The 16,012-nt window shown below is 38.1% G+C and overlaps 1 protein-coding gene across 2 annotated transcripts in view; it reads right to left on the reverse strand.

Annotated features, from left to right (window-relative positions):
- Positions 1 to 15,407, reverse strand: part of CCNC (cyclin C) — a 28,972-nt gene extending 13,565 nt beyond the window's left edge. Inside the window, exons 1-5 of one of the 2 annotated variants that reach the window (XM_040474249.1) lie at positions 15,100 to 15,403; positions 8,212 to 8,318; positions 7,001 to 7,085; positions 6,310 to 6,379; positions 2,451 to 2,502 (exon numbers count right to left, since the gene is read on the reverse strand). In XM_040474249.1, coding sequence (XP_040330183.1) covers positions 2,451 to 2,502; positions 6,310 to 6,379; positions 7,001 to 7,085; positions 8,212 to 8,318; positions 15,100 to 15,131 — 346 coding nt within the window. In that variant the 5' untranslated portion in view covers positions 15,132 to 15,403. Of the gene's footprint in view, positions 1 to 2,450; positions 2,503 to 6,309; positions 6,380 to 7,000; positions 7,086 to 8,211; positions 8,319 to 15,099 lie in introns of both variants that reach the window. The other variant, XM_040474250.1, reaches the window with a different exon arrangement.
- Between the last annotated feature and the right edge of the window lie 605 nt (positions 15,408 to 16,012).

The raw sequence follows: 16,012 nt of genomic DNA on the forward strand, positions 1-16,012 counted from the left end.
GCACAAGACACTATGCAACTCTATCTTTCTTAAAATTTATCATCCCAGATTTCTATCACTGGCCTCACATTTCTAAAATGTTCCACTGATACATTTACATTTAGAATGTCCAAGATTAAAATTTAACTCTTTTCAGAACCCCCTTATTCTCCTCTTCTGGTAGCACCTTCACATTCCCAGTGACCAGGCATAATAATATCTCATCATTTTTTTTAACTTTATTTATTTAGAGAGAGACTGAGAGTGGGCTGGGGGGAAGGGGCAGAGAGAGAGAGAGGGAGAGAAAGAATCACAAGCAGGCTCTATGCTGTCAGTTTGGAGCCCAAAGCAGGGCTTGATCTCCCCAACCATAAGATTATGACAAACTGATAAATCAAGAGTTGGACATTTAACCAAACGAGCCACCCAGGCACCCTTCAAAAGTCGTTTTTGACTCTTCTTAAATCCTTGCTTTTTAAAGTCCTGCTGACTCTGTAATGCAAATCTAGCTTGCTTGTTATCCTTGATGGGGGCCAAAACATCATTAAAATTTTTTTTTCTTAATGTTTATTTTTGAGAGAGAGAGCACACACACATGAGAGCAAGACGAGGGGAGGGACAGAGAGAGAAGGGGACAGAGGACCTGAAGTGGGCTCTGCACTGATGGCTCGAACTCACATGAGACCATGTGAGACCATGACCTGAGCTGAAGTTGGACACTTAACTGACTGAGCCACCCAGGCACCTCCCAAAACATTTTAGGTCTTCACTAGTACCTACCTGGATCACTTCAATAACTTCAAAATAATTTTTTTCTAGTTTAATCTTGTTGGCTTTTATTTCTCACAGCACCCTGTGGTGATGGCACTCACTACAGTTTGCAGTTTTATGTGTATTTTAAAGGGATATTTTTTGTTGTTTTAAAGTTGTGGTAAAATATACATTACATAAAATTTATCATCTTTAGCCATTTTTAAATATGCAGTTCAGTAATATTAAATACATTCACAATGTTGTGCAACCATCACCACAACCCAGCTCTAGAACTCTTTCATCTTGCAAAACTGAAAACTCCATACTCATTCAACAATAATTCCTCATTTCCCCCTCCCTCCAGCCCCAAAACAGCTACTATTCTACTTTCTATCTCTATTAATTATTCATAATATTAAATGGAATCATACAGTATTTATCTTTTTGTGACAGGTCTATTTCCCTTGTCATAATGTTCTCAAGGTTCATCTGTGTTTGTTTGTTTAAGATTTCATTTTTAAGTAATCTCTACACCAAATATGGGGCTCGAACTTATATCCCTGAGATAAAGAGTCACATGCTCTACCTACTGAGCCAGCCAAGTGCCCCAAGGCTCATCCATGTTGTGGCATGTGAAAAACCTCAAAATCTGACTACTTCAGCTCACATTCTCCTCCAGTTCATCTTACATTATTTTACCAGATTCACCTTCCTAACACACAATTCTGGCATCATCCTCATGTTGAGAAATAGAGCCTTCAATTTTACTTTCTGTTGACAGTATCGCCATCAATGCGATATATCTGGTATATTAAATTCTATGCAAAATTGATTATTACTCTTCTCCCTTAAAAGAGTAAAATATGACATGGAAAAGACTGAATTAGATTATGACACTTGTCTCAAAAAGGGAATGACCCAAAAATATGAAAATTAGTCTGGTTCACAAACTTAAAAACACAAAAAACCTTCTGCCTCTTCTGTGTAAGAGCACAGAAGTGAAAGAAAACTCTGTATTATCTTTTATTAGGTGGTGTCTTTGTGCTTAACCTATGAAGATGGAGCACAGCATAATGTTAATACCTTATGTACAATATTTTAAAATCACTGGTCTACAGTGTTATTTCCTTTAATGTCATGACTCAGAGGCAGCTAAACCCCATCTTTTTAGAAAAGGAACTAAGGCCAAAAGGTAAAGCAATTTGCTCAAGGTTATATAGCTGCTGTTTAGACAGAACTGGGGCTGGCTACTATAGTCAGAATTTTTTTTCCTATACCATGTTTTTCAAGATGGAGGGAAAATAAATAATTCCTATCAAAGACATACACTACAATTACTAAAGAGTTTACTTCACCCACAAGAATGACACAACAGCTAGTCATTACAAAGCAATAAAATATAATAAAACTGGAAAATAAGTTTTTTTCTTAACCCTTATTATTTAAAGAGTCATTGAGTTAATGTTTTTGGATCAATAGTTACTACCCATTTTTAGTATTAAAAGTAATGTCTTAGAAATAATACCGTAGATGGTTTTTAAAATGTTTGTATTTTCACTTTATTTTTAGCCAAATATACTAGCCATAAATGTGACTGCAGGAGATTTAACAAACCCAACCAATCTCTCACAGGTCTCATAAACTGAAAAACATTTTTGTTCTATGGAGCTTTTTTAAAGAAGTATATCCTTAAAGCAGGATATACTTTTTTCACTTACATACAGAAGTAGCAGCAGAAATCAATCTTGTATTTGAGACTACTCCAAATTCCTAGAGAAATAAAAGTGGATGAGATCAGGCATATAGTAACCCAATGAACCTAACGGTATATGGGGTATATTAAAAACAAAGTATTTCCCACGTACCTCCCCCATGTCTATAGTCTGTTCACCTTGAGGCATGAAGTACTTAAATCTCTCAATGTATTACCTTTCCTTAATATTGCTGCAATAAGACCAATGTTTAAATAATTTTGTAACTTAACATCATTGAGAGGTACCAAATTAGAAACCAAGCCCTAAAGCAAGAATGCCAGCTTTCTGCACTCAAATTAGTTCCTAAAAACATTTTTTAGATTCTACACTTAATTGCAAGAAAAATATTAAGTATGCTTCCTATTCAATTGAACCCGGACTAACAAACAGGTACTTCATGCTATTTAGTAATAAAGCAGTTGAATCTCTAAAGAAGATAAACTTTAACATCATCAAATAATTCAAAAGACCACAGAAACCATTATTCTTTTTGGAACAGGAAAACAAGAATGATGTAGTAGAATACTTCTAGTATCAGTTCCCATTTCCTCTTTGAATTTAATATGCCACCATTGTAAAAAGAACTGAAATTTATGAGGTGATCCACTTATATTGTCTCATTTAATTTGATTAACCTCATAAGATTACTGATTACTATAGCCTTCACTTCATTTCAAAACAAAAAAAATCAAGACTCGGTTCCTTATTCAAGGAAGGGAACTAAACTCCAGGGGCCTGGGTGGCTCAGTCAGTTAAGCATCCAATAACACTTGATTTTGGCTCCGGTCATGATCTTGGGGTTCCTGAGATCCAGCTCTGCTTGGGATTCTCTCTCTCCGTCCCTCCCCTACTCATGCACACTCTCTCTGTCAAAATAAATAAATAAACTTTAAAAAGGGGGGTGGGGGGCTAAACTAAATGGAGTCTATTTAAATACCTTCAATGTACATCTGTATCTGGGGGCAGGGGTGAGTGGGTATGTATAAGTGTGTGTGTGTGTGTGTGTGTGTGTGTGTGTGTGTGTATTTGCATTTAAACCTCAAATCATAATCACCGAAAACTAAAAAGTAAATGCCTGAGGGGCGCCTGGGTGGCTCAGTCGGTTGAGCGTCCAACTTCGGCTCAGGTCATGATCTCGAAGTTCATTAGTTTGAGCCCCACGTCGGACTCTGTGCTGACAGCTCAGAGCTAGGAGCCTGCTTCGGATTCTGTGTCTCCCCCTCTCTCTGCCCCTTGCCCACTCATACTCTGTCTCTCTCTGTCTCTCAAAAATGAATAAACGTTAAAAAAAAAAAAAAAAGTAAATGCCTGAGACATCTCAAGAGTCATTTCTATACAATTCCCATACAACTGGACAAAACACAGAAAGATGTGGTCACAGTTAAAGATTAAAAAACATAATGCTGTAACCAAATATGAAGTGATACATTTTTTCCCAGGAATAATTCTTTTTTTTTTTTTTTTTTTTTTTTAAGTAATCTCTACACCCAATGTAGGGGCTCGAACTCATGACCCCAAGATCAAGAGTCCTATACTCTATCAATTGAGCTAGCCAGGTACCCTGATCAAGGAACAATTCTTCATCCAAAATTCTTAGAGTAAAAACTTTCATATAGTAAATCAAATAACAAAAGATATTTAATAAATAAAACAAATTAAAATTCCCACAATAATCTACACTAGAAGTTCATAAAGATTTTGCTTAGATTTTCCAGACTGGTTATGCTTCAGAGACATCAAATTACATGGTAATATTTGGAAAAACCACCCCATAATATGGGCTTTTTATAAACACTTCCTTTTCCACCAGGGGCACCTGGGTGGTTTAGTCAGTTGAGCGGCCAACTTCAGCTCTGGTCATGATCTCATAGTTTGTGAGTTCGAGCCCCACATCGGGCTCACTGTTGTCAGCAAAGAGCCAGCTTCGGATCCTCTATCCCCCTCTCTGCCCCTCCCCAACTTGTGTGCTCTCTCTGTCTCAAAAATAAATAAACATTATGGGCGCCTGGGTAGCTGGGACAGTTCAGTGTCCAACTTCAGCTCGGGTCATGATCTCGCAGTTCTTGAATTTGAGCCCTGTGTCAGGCTTTGTGCTGACAACTCAGAGCCTGGAGCCTGCTTTAGATTGTGTCTTCCTCTCTCTCTGCCCCTCCCCTGCTCGCTCGCTCTCTCTCTCTCTCTCTCTCTCTCTCTCAAAGATAAACATTAAAAAAAGAAAAAAATAGTTTACAAAAAAAAAACAACTTCCTTTTCCATTATAGAATTTAGTAATAACAACAGGACTAGTTCTGCCTCTTTAAACTACCACTTATAATTAGGAAACCATAAACCTCTAGAAGGTCTTTCTTAATATTATTTCTAATGGTGTCAACTCTCATTACTTTAGGTAATAGTTGGGAAAGGTATCTTGAATAATCCTAAATAATGACCAAAACAAAACTAAATCAGCATGAGTACCAAAAGGAATATAAACCTACAAGGCTTAAATTACATTCAGTTTTCAAGAATACAGTTATGATTCTAAAGACATCTCAGAAACACAATACAAAGTTTCATAACATTAAAGATCACATGTATTATAATGATAATCAGTCGGTATCTCCTAGTACTGTTCAGATTTTAACTGTGCTCTCTCAAAAATACTGAAAAGATAAATAAAATGAGCAGAGATTTGGTTTCAGCTCCAAGTTCCCATCTCTCTTCTCTCTCTCTCACCTAATTACCCTCAATGCCCTAACAATTCCTTACTGGAATCTGTATGACTAGAGCCACACCCAATCCTTACCTTTCCTCCTGCTTTCCCTGTGGCTTGGCAGGCAGTCACTATTAGGAGGCAGGGAGGGAAGACAGTAGGACAAAGGAAGCATATGGAGGAGGGACACAGGAGGAGGTACTATAACTCAGGTAATAGTAGAGAAGCTGTCCCCAGCTTGTCGCATGTATGGACTACTACTTAGTGCCAAAAGGTAAATGTCTTAGAAGATACAGAACAAAGCCATTAAAAGCATGGAATCAGTAGCCAGACTCCCAGGGTTCAATACTGGTAGGGCTGGGGCACCTGGGTGGCTCAGTCGGTTGAGCGTCTGACTTCGGCTCAGGTCATGATCTCGCAGTTCATGAGTTTCAGCCCCGCACTGGGCTCTGTGCTGACAGCTCAGAGCCTGGAGCCTGCTTCAGATTCTGTGTCTCCCTGTCTCTCTGCCCCTCTCCTGCTCATGCTCTGTCTCTCAAAAAATGAATAAACGTTAAAAACAAAAAAACAAAAAAACAAATACTACTTCTCCCACGTATGACTTCTACAATCTTAGGCCAATTTCTTAATCTCTATGTACCTCAGTTTCCTCATTTATCAATTAAGGATATTACACAACCCCATTGTTTGTTATGAGGATTAAGTCAGTTATGGTTGTAAAAGAACTTAGAATAGCACTTGGTATATATAGTAAGTGCTACATAAGTGTTTGTTAAATGAACATATAAAGACATGTATATCTTGGGGCACCTGGGTGACTCAGTTAAGCCAGTTAAGCGTCTGACTCTTGGTTTTTGTCTCAGGTCATGATCTCAGTTTGTGAGTTCAAGCCCCACATTGGGCTCTGTGCTGACAGCGCAGAGCCTGCTTGGGATTCTCTCTCTCCTTCTCTCTACCCCTCCCTGCTCACCCTCTCCATCTCTCTCTCAAAAATAAATAAACTTAAAAAAAATAAAAATAGTCATGTATCTTTGACTTTGTATGAGTTTCAGTATTTTGCCATTATTTTGATATAGATTAACCAATGCACATGGACTACACTTTGATGAAGAACAGAAAACTATTTCATACCTCTACTTTGGATGCCAAAAACACACATGTAGGAGCCATTAATACAGGATCTATACTTTTCAGAGAATACCTAAAAATATGATAAGATAGAGTTAAATGTCATTCATATAAAAACACACTGGAGGGGCACCTGGCTGGCTCAGTTGGTTAAGCGTCTGACTTCAGCTCAGGTCATGATCTCACGGTTCATGAGTTTGAGCCCTGATTCAGGCTCTGTGCTGACAGCTCAGAGCCTGGAGCCTGCTTCAGATTCCCTCTCTCTCTGCCCCTCCCCCATTCGTACTCTCTCTCTCAAAAATAAACAAACATTTTTAAAAAATTAACAAAAAGGGGCGCCTGGGTGGCGCAGTCGGTTAAGCGTCCGACTTCAGCCAGGTCACGATCTCGTGGTCCGGGAGTTCGAGCCCCGCATCAGGCTCTGGGCTGATGGCTCAGAGCCTGGAGCCTGTTTCTGATTCTGTGTCTCCCTCTCTCTCTGCCCCTCCCCCGTTCATGCTCTGTGTCTCTCTCTGTCCCAAAAATAAATAAACGTTGAAAAAAAAAAATTAAAAAAAAAAATTAACAAAAAAACACACTGGAAAAAAATGAAGATAACTCTACGATAAACACATGATTTAGTTGCACTAAGGTTCATCAACATTACATAAGAGTTTCAAATAGGTATAACATATTCCCAAAATAAAAGTCCTACCTGGCATAGAATCTCTTGAAATAGACTGTAGCAGTGGCAATAACTTGTTGTCTTAATTTAAGATGTTCACCTAATGCTTGAATAACTAGAAGAAAAATAAAGTTTTAAATGTATCTTCTGATATCATAATATTGACATTGAATAATAACTTCCATGTGATTAAATCATGACTATATTAATTTTTAACAAAAAGAAAAACCTACATATGCTATAAACTCTATTTGGATCACAATGGACTAGTACTAGGATTTGCAAATCTGTTAAAAAATATATAGGTATGCATAAAAACAATAAAAAATAGAAATTGCCCCAGAGCAAACACTATTCTTACATTAAGAAGGCTAAATGACAGGTATTTCCCTCTGGATGATAGGTATCTCAATGCTTTTCATAGTATCTTTAGAATATAAAAAGAAAACATTAAACAGCTATCAAACTCACTATAACTACCACTTTATAAAGTTTATTAAAAAGTCCATAATGAATCCTTAAAACAACAGAGACAGGTTTGCAGAACAGTGCACAGAGGGTTAGAAAAATCATGTAACAAAGCTACCATGTGACAGAGCAAGGATCTTCTGACTCTAAATCCCCTTCCCTCCAAAGCAAACTTGTAAGATAAGAATGACCAATATAGGATCTCAATCCAAAGACTCCATTTATCCCCAAAATATTTGCTTTAGCCAATCCTAAATTGGGCTTAATAATGCATTATAAAGACTTAGGGCAATCAATGAACACTTTCAAACTGTTTTGAGTATCTCTGATATGTAAGATTCATAAGACTTTATTTAGATCACTTAAAAAGAAAGATAAGTGAATATAAGTTATAAAAAGAATACATGTATAAATAAAAATTTTAAGTACGGGGTGCCTGGTGGCTCAGTGGGTTAAGCATCCGACCTTGGCTTGGGTCATGATCTCACTGTTCGTGAGTTCAGGCCCCACATCGGGCTCTGTGCTGACAGCTCAGAGCCTGGAGCCTGCTTCAGATTCTGTGTCTCCTTCTGTCTCTGTTCCTCCCCTGCTTGTACTCTTGTCTCTCTCTCTCTCTCTCTGTCTCTCAAAAATAGAGATTAAAAAAATGTTTTAAAAATTTAAAAAAAGTAGAAATGTTAAGTATGGACTAAAACAACTCATCACAAATTACTATACAAAAGTTTGAATTCAGAAGTGACCAACTATACTATTTCATTTTTTTAAATGTTTACCATTTGTAAAAAATATTTGTAATTTCCAATACTCTTCTTCTGAGAGAAACTTTAAGTCCTTCTGGCGTTCCTTCAACAGATCTTGTTTATCCAAAATCCATTGCAAACTAAAAGAAACAAAGATGTTAAAACACGCTACAGAGAATCAACTAATAAAGTCACAAAAAAACATTCTAAGATTGAACAAGTTATAAACATTCTGAGAAATACAAAGTGCAAGAAGTAACTCAGAAGATAGTATTTTTCACATTTCTTGAAATTCCAACACTGAGAATTATCTCATTGGGGCACCTGGGTGGCTCAGTTGGTTAAACATTTGACTCCTGATTTGGGCTCAGGTCATGAGCTCATGGTTTGTGGGTGAACCCTGAAACAGGCTCTGTGCTGACAGTTCGGAGCCTGCTTAAGATTCTCTCTCTCTCTCTCTCTCTCTCCCCCTCTCTCTCTGCCCCTCCCATGATCTCTAGCTCTCTTTCTCCCCCAGTGAAAATAAATTAAAGAAAAGAGAATTATCTCACTAATGAATGTAAATATGTTCTGAAAAAAATTCCACTCTAATTTTCTCAGTCTCTCTCGTTCTCTCTCTACCGTATACTACATTTCATTGGTTTTAAGACTCTGATATCAAAAGAGATCTTACAGTCAGTGATGCCTTAGGCTTTTAACTGCTAGTACATTTATTTTTTCTTAGTGATACATAAAATAATGGTCAAGTTATTTGACACCAAATGATGATACCTTAGATTTGAAGTATCTTTTCTCAGTTGTTCATGAGTAACTGGAGTATTTAATTTCCCTACTTCACAAATTCCAATCATGTTAAAAGCTGTTTCAGGATTTATTACACTAATAGCCTCCTCCATCTGCCTAGTCAAGTCTACTATTTTTAACCAGACATATGAAATTGATATGACCCATAAAACTATTCTGCAACTTGCTTTTGTCATTCAGTATGTACTGAAAGTCTTTTTATGTCAACAGATTTGTTATTCAGCATCCTTTTAAATTGCTGCACAACTTTATGGATGTATTATTATTTATTAATTCCTATTAATAGGCAGATAGGTTATAATTTTTCACTATTAAAAATAATGTTTTAATGACTAGCTTTGTAATTCACCCTGTATATTTAGTTAATATTTAAAATAGTTTCCTAGAAATAGAACTAATTGGTCAGTTTTACTGATAACTTTGTTATACATTGGCAGTTTGCAGTCCATATGTGACACCAATTTCCATTCCCATGAAAAGTACATGACGGTGGGTGCCTGAGTGGGTCAGTTGGCTGATCATCTGACTTCAGCCTAGGTCAGGATCTCAGGACTCCTGAGTTCAAGCCCCATGTCGGCACAGAGCCTGCTTGGAATTCTCAGTCTTCTTCTCTCCCTGCCCCCCCCTCCAAATAAATAAATAAACTTAAAATCTTAAAAAATAAAAAAAGTACGAGGGTGTCTTAAAATATTTACCCCCCCCCCCAAAAGTTACTGCCAAGCTTTTAAATACTTTACAACTGAAAGAACTGAAAGGCAAAGTAGTATCTTACTGTTTGGCTGGGGGGGGGGGGTCGGAATGGGGGTTGTTTGTTTTTAGTTTACTTCTGAGGTTAAACATTTTCCAGGGCCTATTGGCCAAATATAAGTCCTTCTTTTGTATACTGTAATTCTTTTCTTTTTTTAAGTTTATTTTTTATTTATTTTGAAAGGGAGATAGAGAGCAAGCAGGGGAGGGGCAGAGAGACAGGGAGACAGAATCTCAAGGAGGCCCTAAGCTGCCAGCACAAAGCTTGACACAGGGATTGAAATCAGGAACTCTGAGGTCATGATCTGAGTCAAAGACAAGAGTTGGACTCTTAACCAACTGAGCCAGGCGCCCCTGTACATTGTAATCCTAATATGACAATTTTTCTAATGGGATGGTCTTTTTCACAGAGATTTTTCTCATATAATTTGCATATTATAGATAATAAATCATTTGTCAAATACACTAAACATTTCCCAAGTTTAGCATGATCTCTTAATATTTGTTTGTAATACAGAAATATGGATCACTTATTAAAACCAACCCATATTTTACTTTGATTTTATGTTTGTCACAAATGAAAAGGCCTCTCCTGACACAAAATGATTAAAAAAAAAATCACCTGTATTTTCTAATATGGCTTTTTTCTTTCAATTTGTGATCCACCTGGAATATATTTTGTACAAGGTAGAAAACAGGGATCCAGCTAAATGTTTTGTCAAATGGTTACTCAAATGTTGACTAAAGTATTTCTTGATGTATAATTCTATTATTGTATTTGGGATCATCTTTGTAATTTCCTTTTTTTCTTTTCTTATTCCTATGCCATGCTATTTTAAAACATAAAACTAAACAATTAAAATCTGGTACAGAAAATACTCCCCTGCTACTATTCTTCAGAAAATTGCTTGATATTCTATTACAATTATTATTCTGAGACCTGAACTTTTAAAAACATTGTTATCAAGTCCCAAAAGGAACTTTTAAAGGAAATCCATTCAAAATTGTTTGGGCTTGCATTAATGAGATCAATAGTGGAAGAAATGCTATTTTTACAAGGTTAGAATTCAAACTCCATTTATTAAAATCTTTGTTCCACTACAAAATTTAAAAATCTCTTCCTATAGGTCCTGTATGTTTGTTTACTCCTGTGTATTTCATATTTTCTGTTGCTACTGTAATTATATTTTTATATCATTCATTTATTTTTAAAATATGTTTATTTTAATGTTTATTTCTGAGAATGCAAAGGGGAGGGGCAGAAAGAGGGGGACAGAGGATCTGAAGGCAACTCTCTGCAGAGAGCTGACAGGTTGACAGCAGTGAGTCTGATGTGGGGCTCGAACTCAGGAACCCCAAAATCATGACCTGAGCTGAAGATGGGTGCTCTACCTACTGAGCCACGTTCCCCCATCATTTATCTAAAAGAAAGCTTTCCATTTTTACATTATGTAACTGGTTACCTCATTAAACCTTTATTTATAATAATTTCTCAATTAACTGAATTTTCTTAAATTTTATTGCTATATACTGGTAATTTTGTCATTTTTTACATCTCATTCTATTAACTGCATTGAGTAGCATTTTCAGAACAATGTTAAACAGGCCCCCTAATTTTCCTGTTTTACCATTAAATATCTCTTGTTGATGCTCTGATGTTCTTACCCTGTTAAGAAACCATACTATTTGTTTTGGTCAAGAACAGATGTTGAATTTTAAAAGAGGTCTTGACGCTTTCACTGTTTATTAACAGATTTCCAAATGTTGACTATATTTCTATAGTAAAATCATTATCATTTTTTATATTTCTAATGTAATGTTAGACTCTACTTGGGAATACTTTATGATGTTTGCATCGATATTCAAAAGTCAGACTGTTTTTAGTGCTACCTTTGCTAGATTTTATCAGTGTTATTGTAACTTCACATAAAAAGAACTGGAAAGCTTTCTGTGTGAACTGGAATAATTTCAATAGCAGATCTTCTTGAAAATGGGAAAACATTTACCCATGAAATAACGTGGGCCTGGAGCATTTTTTAAGGAGTAGCTCTCTGGTAACTTTCTTAATTTGTTTTGGCTTTCAAACTTATTCCCATGGAGATAACCCAAAGGTACATCTGAATTTATTTACTTTTCTCATTCCTAATTTTGTATTTTTGTATCATATCTTTTTCCCTTGCTTCAACTAGTAGCAGTTCAGTCTACTGTTTTGATTTTCCCTTCTAAGGAACCAACTCTTATAATTTCTGACTACTTTTTTCCTTTCAAGATGTTAATATCGGGGGCGTCTGGACGGCTCAGTTGGCTAAGCATCTGACTTTGGTTCAGGTCATGATCTAGCAGTTTGTGGGTTTGAGCCTCGCATCAGGTTCACTGCTGTCAGCACAAAGCCTGCTTGGGATCCTCTGTCCCCTTCTCTCTCTGCCACTCCCCTGTGCGCTCTCTCTCAAAATTAAATAAATATAAAAAAAATAAAATGTTAATATCGGTATTACCTTTAAGTCTTTCCTTTTTTCCCCTCGGATTTATTTCACTGTTTCCTTTTTAATATTCTTAAGTAGAATATTTCGATTTATTTTTATTCTTTCTCAGTTTTTCAGGATGTTAGTTTATAACTTTGACTTTGGCTACATCCCAAAAGTATGGACATATATTGATCTCATTAAGTTATTTCCTTGATATTATGTAACTGTATTTTCAGTTTCCTCTGATACAATAACATCCAGAATTGATTTTGTACTTTTGTATTTCTGTTATCTGTTCATTAATTCATTCAGTCAACCAGCTAATATTTAGTGCCATTCTCCTTTTTTTTTTTAATGTTTATTTTTGAGACAGAGACAGAGCATGAACGGGGGAGGGGCCGAGAGAGAGGGAGACACAGAATCCGAAACAGGCTCCAGGCTCTGAGCTGTCAGCACAGAGCCCGACGCGGGGCTCGAACTCACGGACCGCGAGATCGTGACCTGAGTCGAAGTTGGACGCTTAACCGACTGAGCTACCCAGGGGCCCCAATGCCATTCTCCTTTTAATGCAGTAAGGTCAAAGAATGTGTTGTATTCAACTTCCTAGAAAATACTGTGATTCATCCTGTTCTAGCATTATTAATTTCATCCTCACAGTCAGTGTTTTTAGAAAGATAATCTTCACAATCAAATATCTTAAGTTTTCTTCACAGCACATAGTACGGAGGATAAACCACAAACACTTATAATACCAACTTTCATAAAACGTAAGATTACATTGTTCATATGGCTCACCATTATTTCATGTGCTACTAAGAAAAAAAAATTGCCATGCTCATTTTAGAAATGTTAAGATGTTCGTCTTCAAAAAATCACCTAAAACAATGGTTTTTGTAATCTTTTTGTTGGTTTGTTTTTTCAGAATTGATTGCCTTGTCTTTTTTCATTGTAACCTTTTGCAGACGAGGCACTTCATAATTCTCAAGAGATCTGAGTAGCCCTTTCCTGCAGGACTACTTGAATTGGGAGACAAGGACATTTCCAAAAAAGCACACTTAATATTTTAACAATTTTATATTTCAAAAGTGAAGAAACAATTGTTATAGATCCTACCCCCTAAATGTTGTCATTATGCCAACAATAAGTGAAAGCATAATTAACACTTATCAAAAGGTGGGCAGGGGTGCCTGGGTGGCTCAGTCTGTTAAGCCTCTGACTTTGGCTCAGGTGATGATCTTGGGGTTCAGGAGTTCGAGCCCCGCATCAAGCTCTGTGCTGACAGCTCCAAGCCTGGAGCCTACTTCAGATTCTGTCTCCCTCTCTCTCGGCCCCTCCCCCTCTTGAGCTCTATCTCTCTCAAAAAACTAAATAAATACTCTTTTTAAAAAGGTGGGCAGGGGCACCTGGGTGGCTCAGTCAGTTGAGCATCCGACTTCGGCTCGGGTCATGATCTCGCGGTCCGTGAGTTCGAGCCCCACGTGAGGCTCTGTGCTGACAGCTAGGAGCCTGAAGCCTGTTTCGGATTCTCTGTCTCCCTCTCTCTCTCTGACCCTCCCCCGTTCATGCTGTCTCTCCCTGTCTCAAAAATAAATAAACGTTAAAAAAATTTAAAAAAAATAAAAAAATTAAAAAAAAATAAAAAGGTGGGCAGATCTTTTTTTTTTAGTTGAGAAAAATGACTGTAGCTTTTGATAATCAACAGCTAGCTCCCTGTTAATTCTCTCTCACTTTCTTTCAAAGTTTATCAAAATACTACTCTTCTCCACTAATTAAATTTTCTGTATTTTAATTTTGCCCAAGCAAATATGGCAGTGAGCAAAACTGCAAAATACAAATATGATCAGAGGTAGAGCTTCCACACAATTTCATCTCCACAGAATCACTTCATAGCAAGAGGATAACCTGCTTTCCTGAAAAAAGGTTTCCAAAACCATTTTTGTTTTCGCACAAAGGACTAAAAAAAGAATGAATAGGAATTCATCTTTTTTCACAGAATCAAAATTTAAATTACAATTACTAATGCTCTCTTAGCATTAATATATACATATATATATGTGTACACACACACACACACACACACTAAAATATAACAGCACCAGCTTCTGTTCATCTTTCAACCGTACAGTGGAAAACCTAATCAATTAGTCCCATCACTCACCTTTCTGCCTACTTAAATGTATTTAGGGGAAAATATTTTTAATATTACTCTAGTTCTTCCACGGTCACTAGCAAAAACAAACCCGAATTCATGAAATATGTTAAAGAAATCAGCAGTCTCTGGGAAATACGTGTTTACAACCAAATATAAGGCACAGACTAATGGATACATCTTGAGAGCACCTGCCCTACACCTCACCAACATACAACTCCATCTAGGCATAAGGTAATGGCAGGAACTGGTTAGAGAGCAGAAACAAGCCTGACTCTCCACAGAATATTAAATCCATTCAAGACAGAAGGTGAATGACAAAAGATTACAATGCCGATTCCCCGAAGAGAGTCCAGGCAAAAGCGAACCATAACTGTCCTGAAGAGCCCGCCTCACAGTCCCGAACTATGCCACACTTCCCATACCTGTGCCCATCCCATCCCAACCCACCCCTCTTCCAGGCCTAGCTTATCCAAGAATCCGAAGTTACACTCCTTCCTTCCTCTGAGACCGAACCTCCTTAGCCCCCGCCCTTTCCCGCGCACAGACCACCGCCCCCCAACCAAATGCTGCCAGGGGGCGGGGAGAGGGGAGTCGCCAGAGAAAAGCGCGTCCCGCTTCCAGCCGCTGCCGCCTCCCGGGAGACCCCACGGCGCTCGGGACAGGGGCCGGGATCCAGGCCAAGGGGAGTCGCAGGCCCGGTCCTCACCGACTCCCAAGAAGCAACCCCGGGCGAGAAGACGGAAGATCACTTACTAATGGGAGCTCTGCCAAAAGTTCCCTGCCATGGAACACAGCTTGCCCTGAAAAAAAAGCACCAGCCGGCGGAGCGGCCCGCGGAGCGACCATAGACCCAGCCCGCCCGGTAACTGCGCTCCTGGATCTGATCGGCTCGGCACCGCTCCGCGGCGGCTACGGTGAGAGGAAGAGGACGGCACTCTAATCTCCTTGAGGCCGGCCGGCAACACTCTACACTGTAAACCCGTTCCTATGGATAAAAGTTCCGGCTCGCCCCGCCGTAGCCGTAGCGGATGAAGCCGGTGGGGAGCAGACGGCCTGTGGGCGCAGAAGGGGCGGGAACTGGTGCTCACAGAAGACTCGCGGCGGTCGGAAGGCTCTCGCGAGAGCTTTCTACCAGTTCCGGCCTGGAACCCGCGAGCTGTTTTCCCTGAGCAACTTCCATTCACTGAGCGGGGATTAGAGAGGGCAAGTAGGCTGGTTTGGGATTTTGTTATTTCATTTTACAGGCCTCCACGATGGCACTTAATTAAGATATAAGATTTCCTGACTTCAGTTCTTTGACCTGCTGTTGGAAAGAGGAATAAAGATTATTTTGTCCTCAAGAAATAAATAATAAATAAATAAATAAATAAAAATAAAGATTATCCTCAAGGACCCACCAAAATTTAATGGCATTAAGCCGAATACGTTCTGAATGGAGTCCTTTTGGACTGGATTGCAAACTTCTGGAGCAGCAGTGCTTTTCAAAGCCAGAGACTACCAGTTTTGCAGAACAGTGAAAAACATTTTTCCTTTATTATATATATGCATGTGGTGTATTCATATATATGTACCAAATAGAAACATACAGCCCAAAATGCAATAATTTAATTTTACGAGATGAAATAATCTGTATTTCTCATTCTTTATGTTGTGATATTGCATTTAT

The sequence above is a fragment of the Herpailurus yagouaroundi genome, unplaced genomic scaffold, assembly GCF_014898765.1.
Source record: "Herpailurus yagouaroundi ecotype Mexico unplaced genomic scaffold, PumYag 139, whole genome shotgun sequence".
Classification (NCBI taxonomy): Eukaryota; Metazoa; Chordata; class Mammalia; order Carnivora; family Felidae; genus Herpailurus; species Herpailurus yagouaroundi.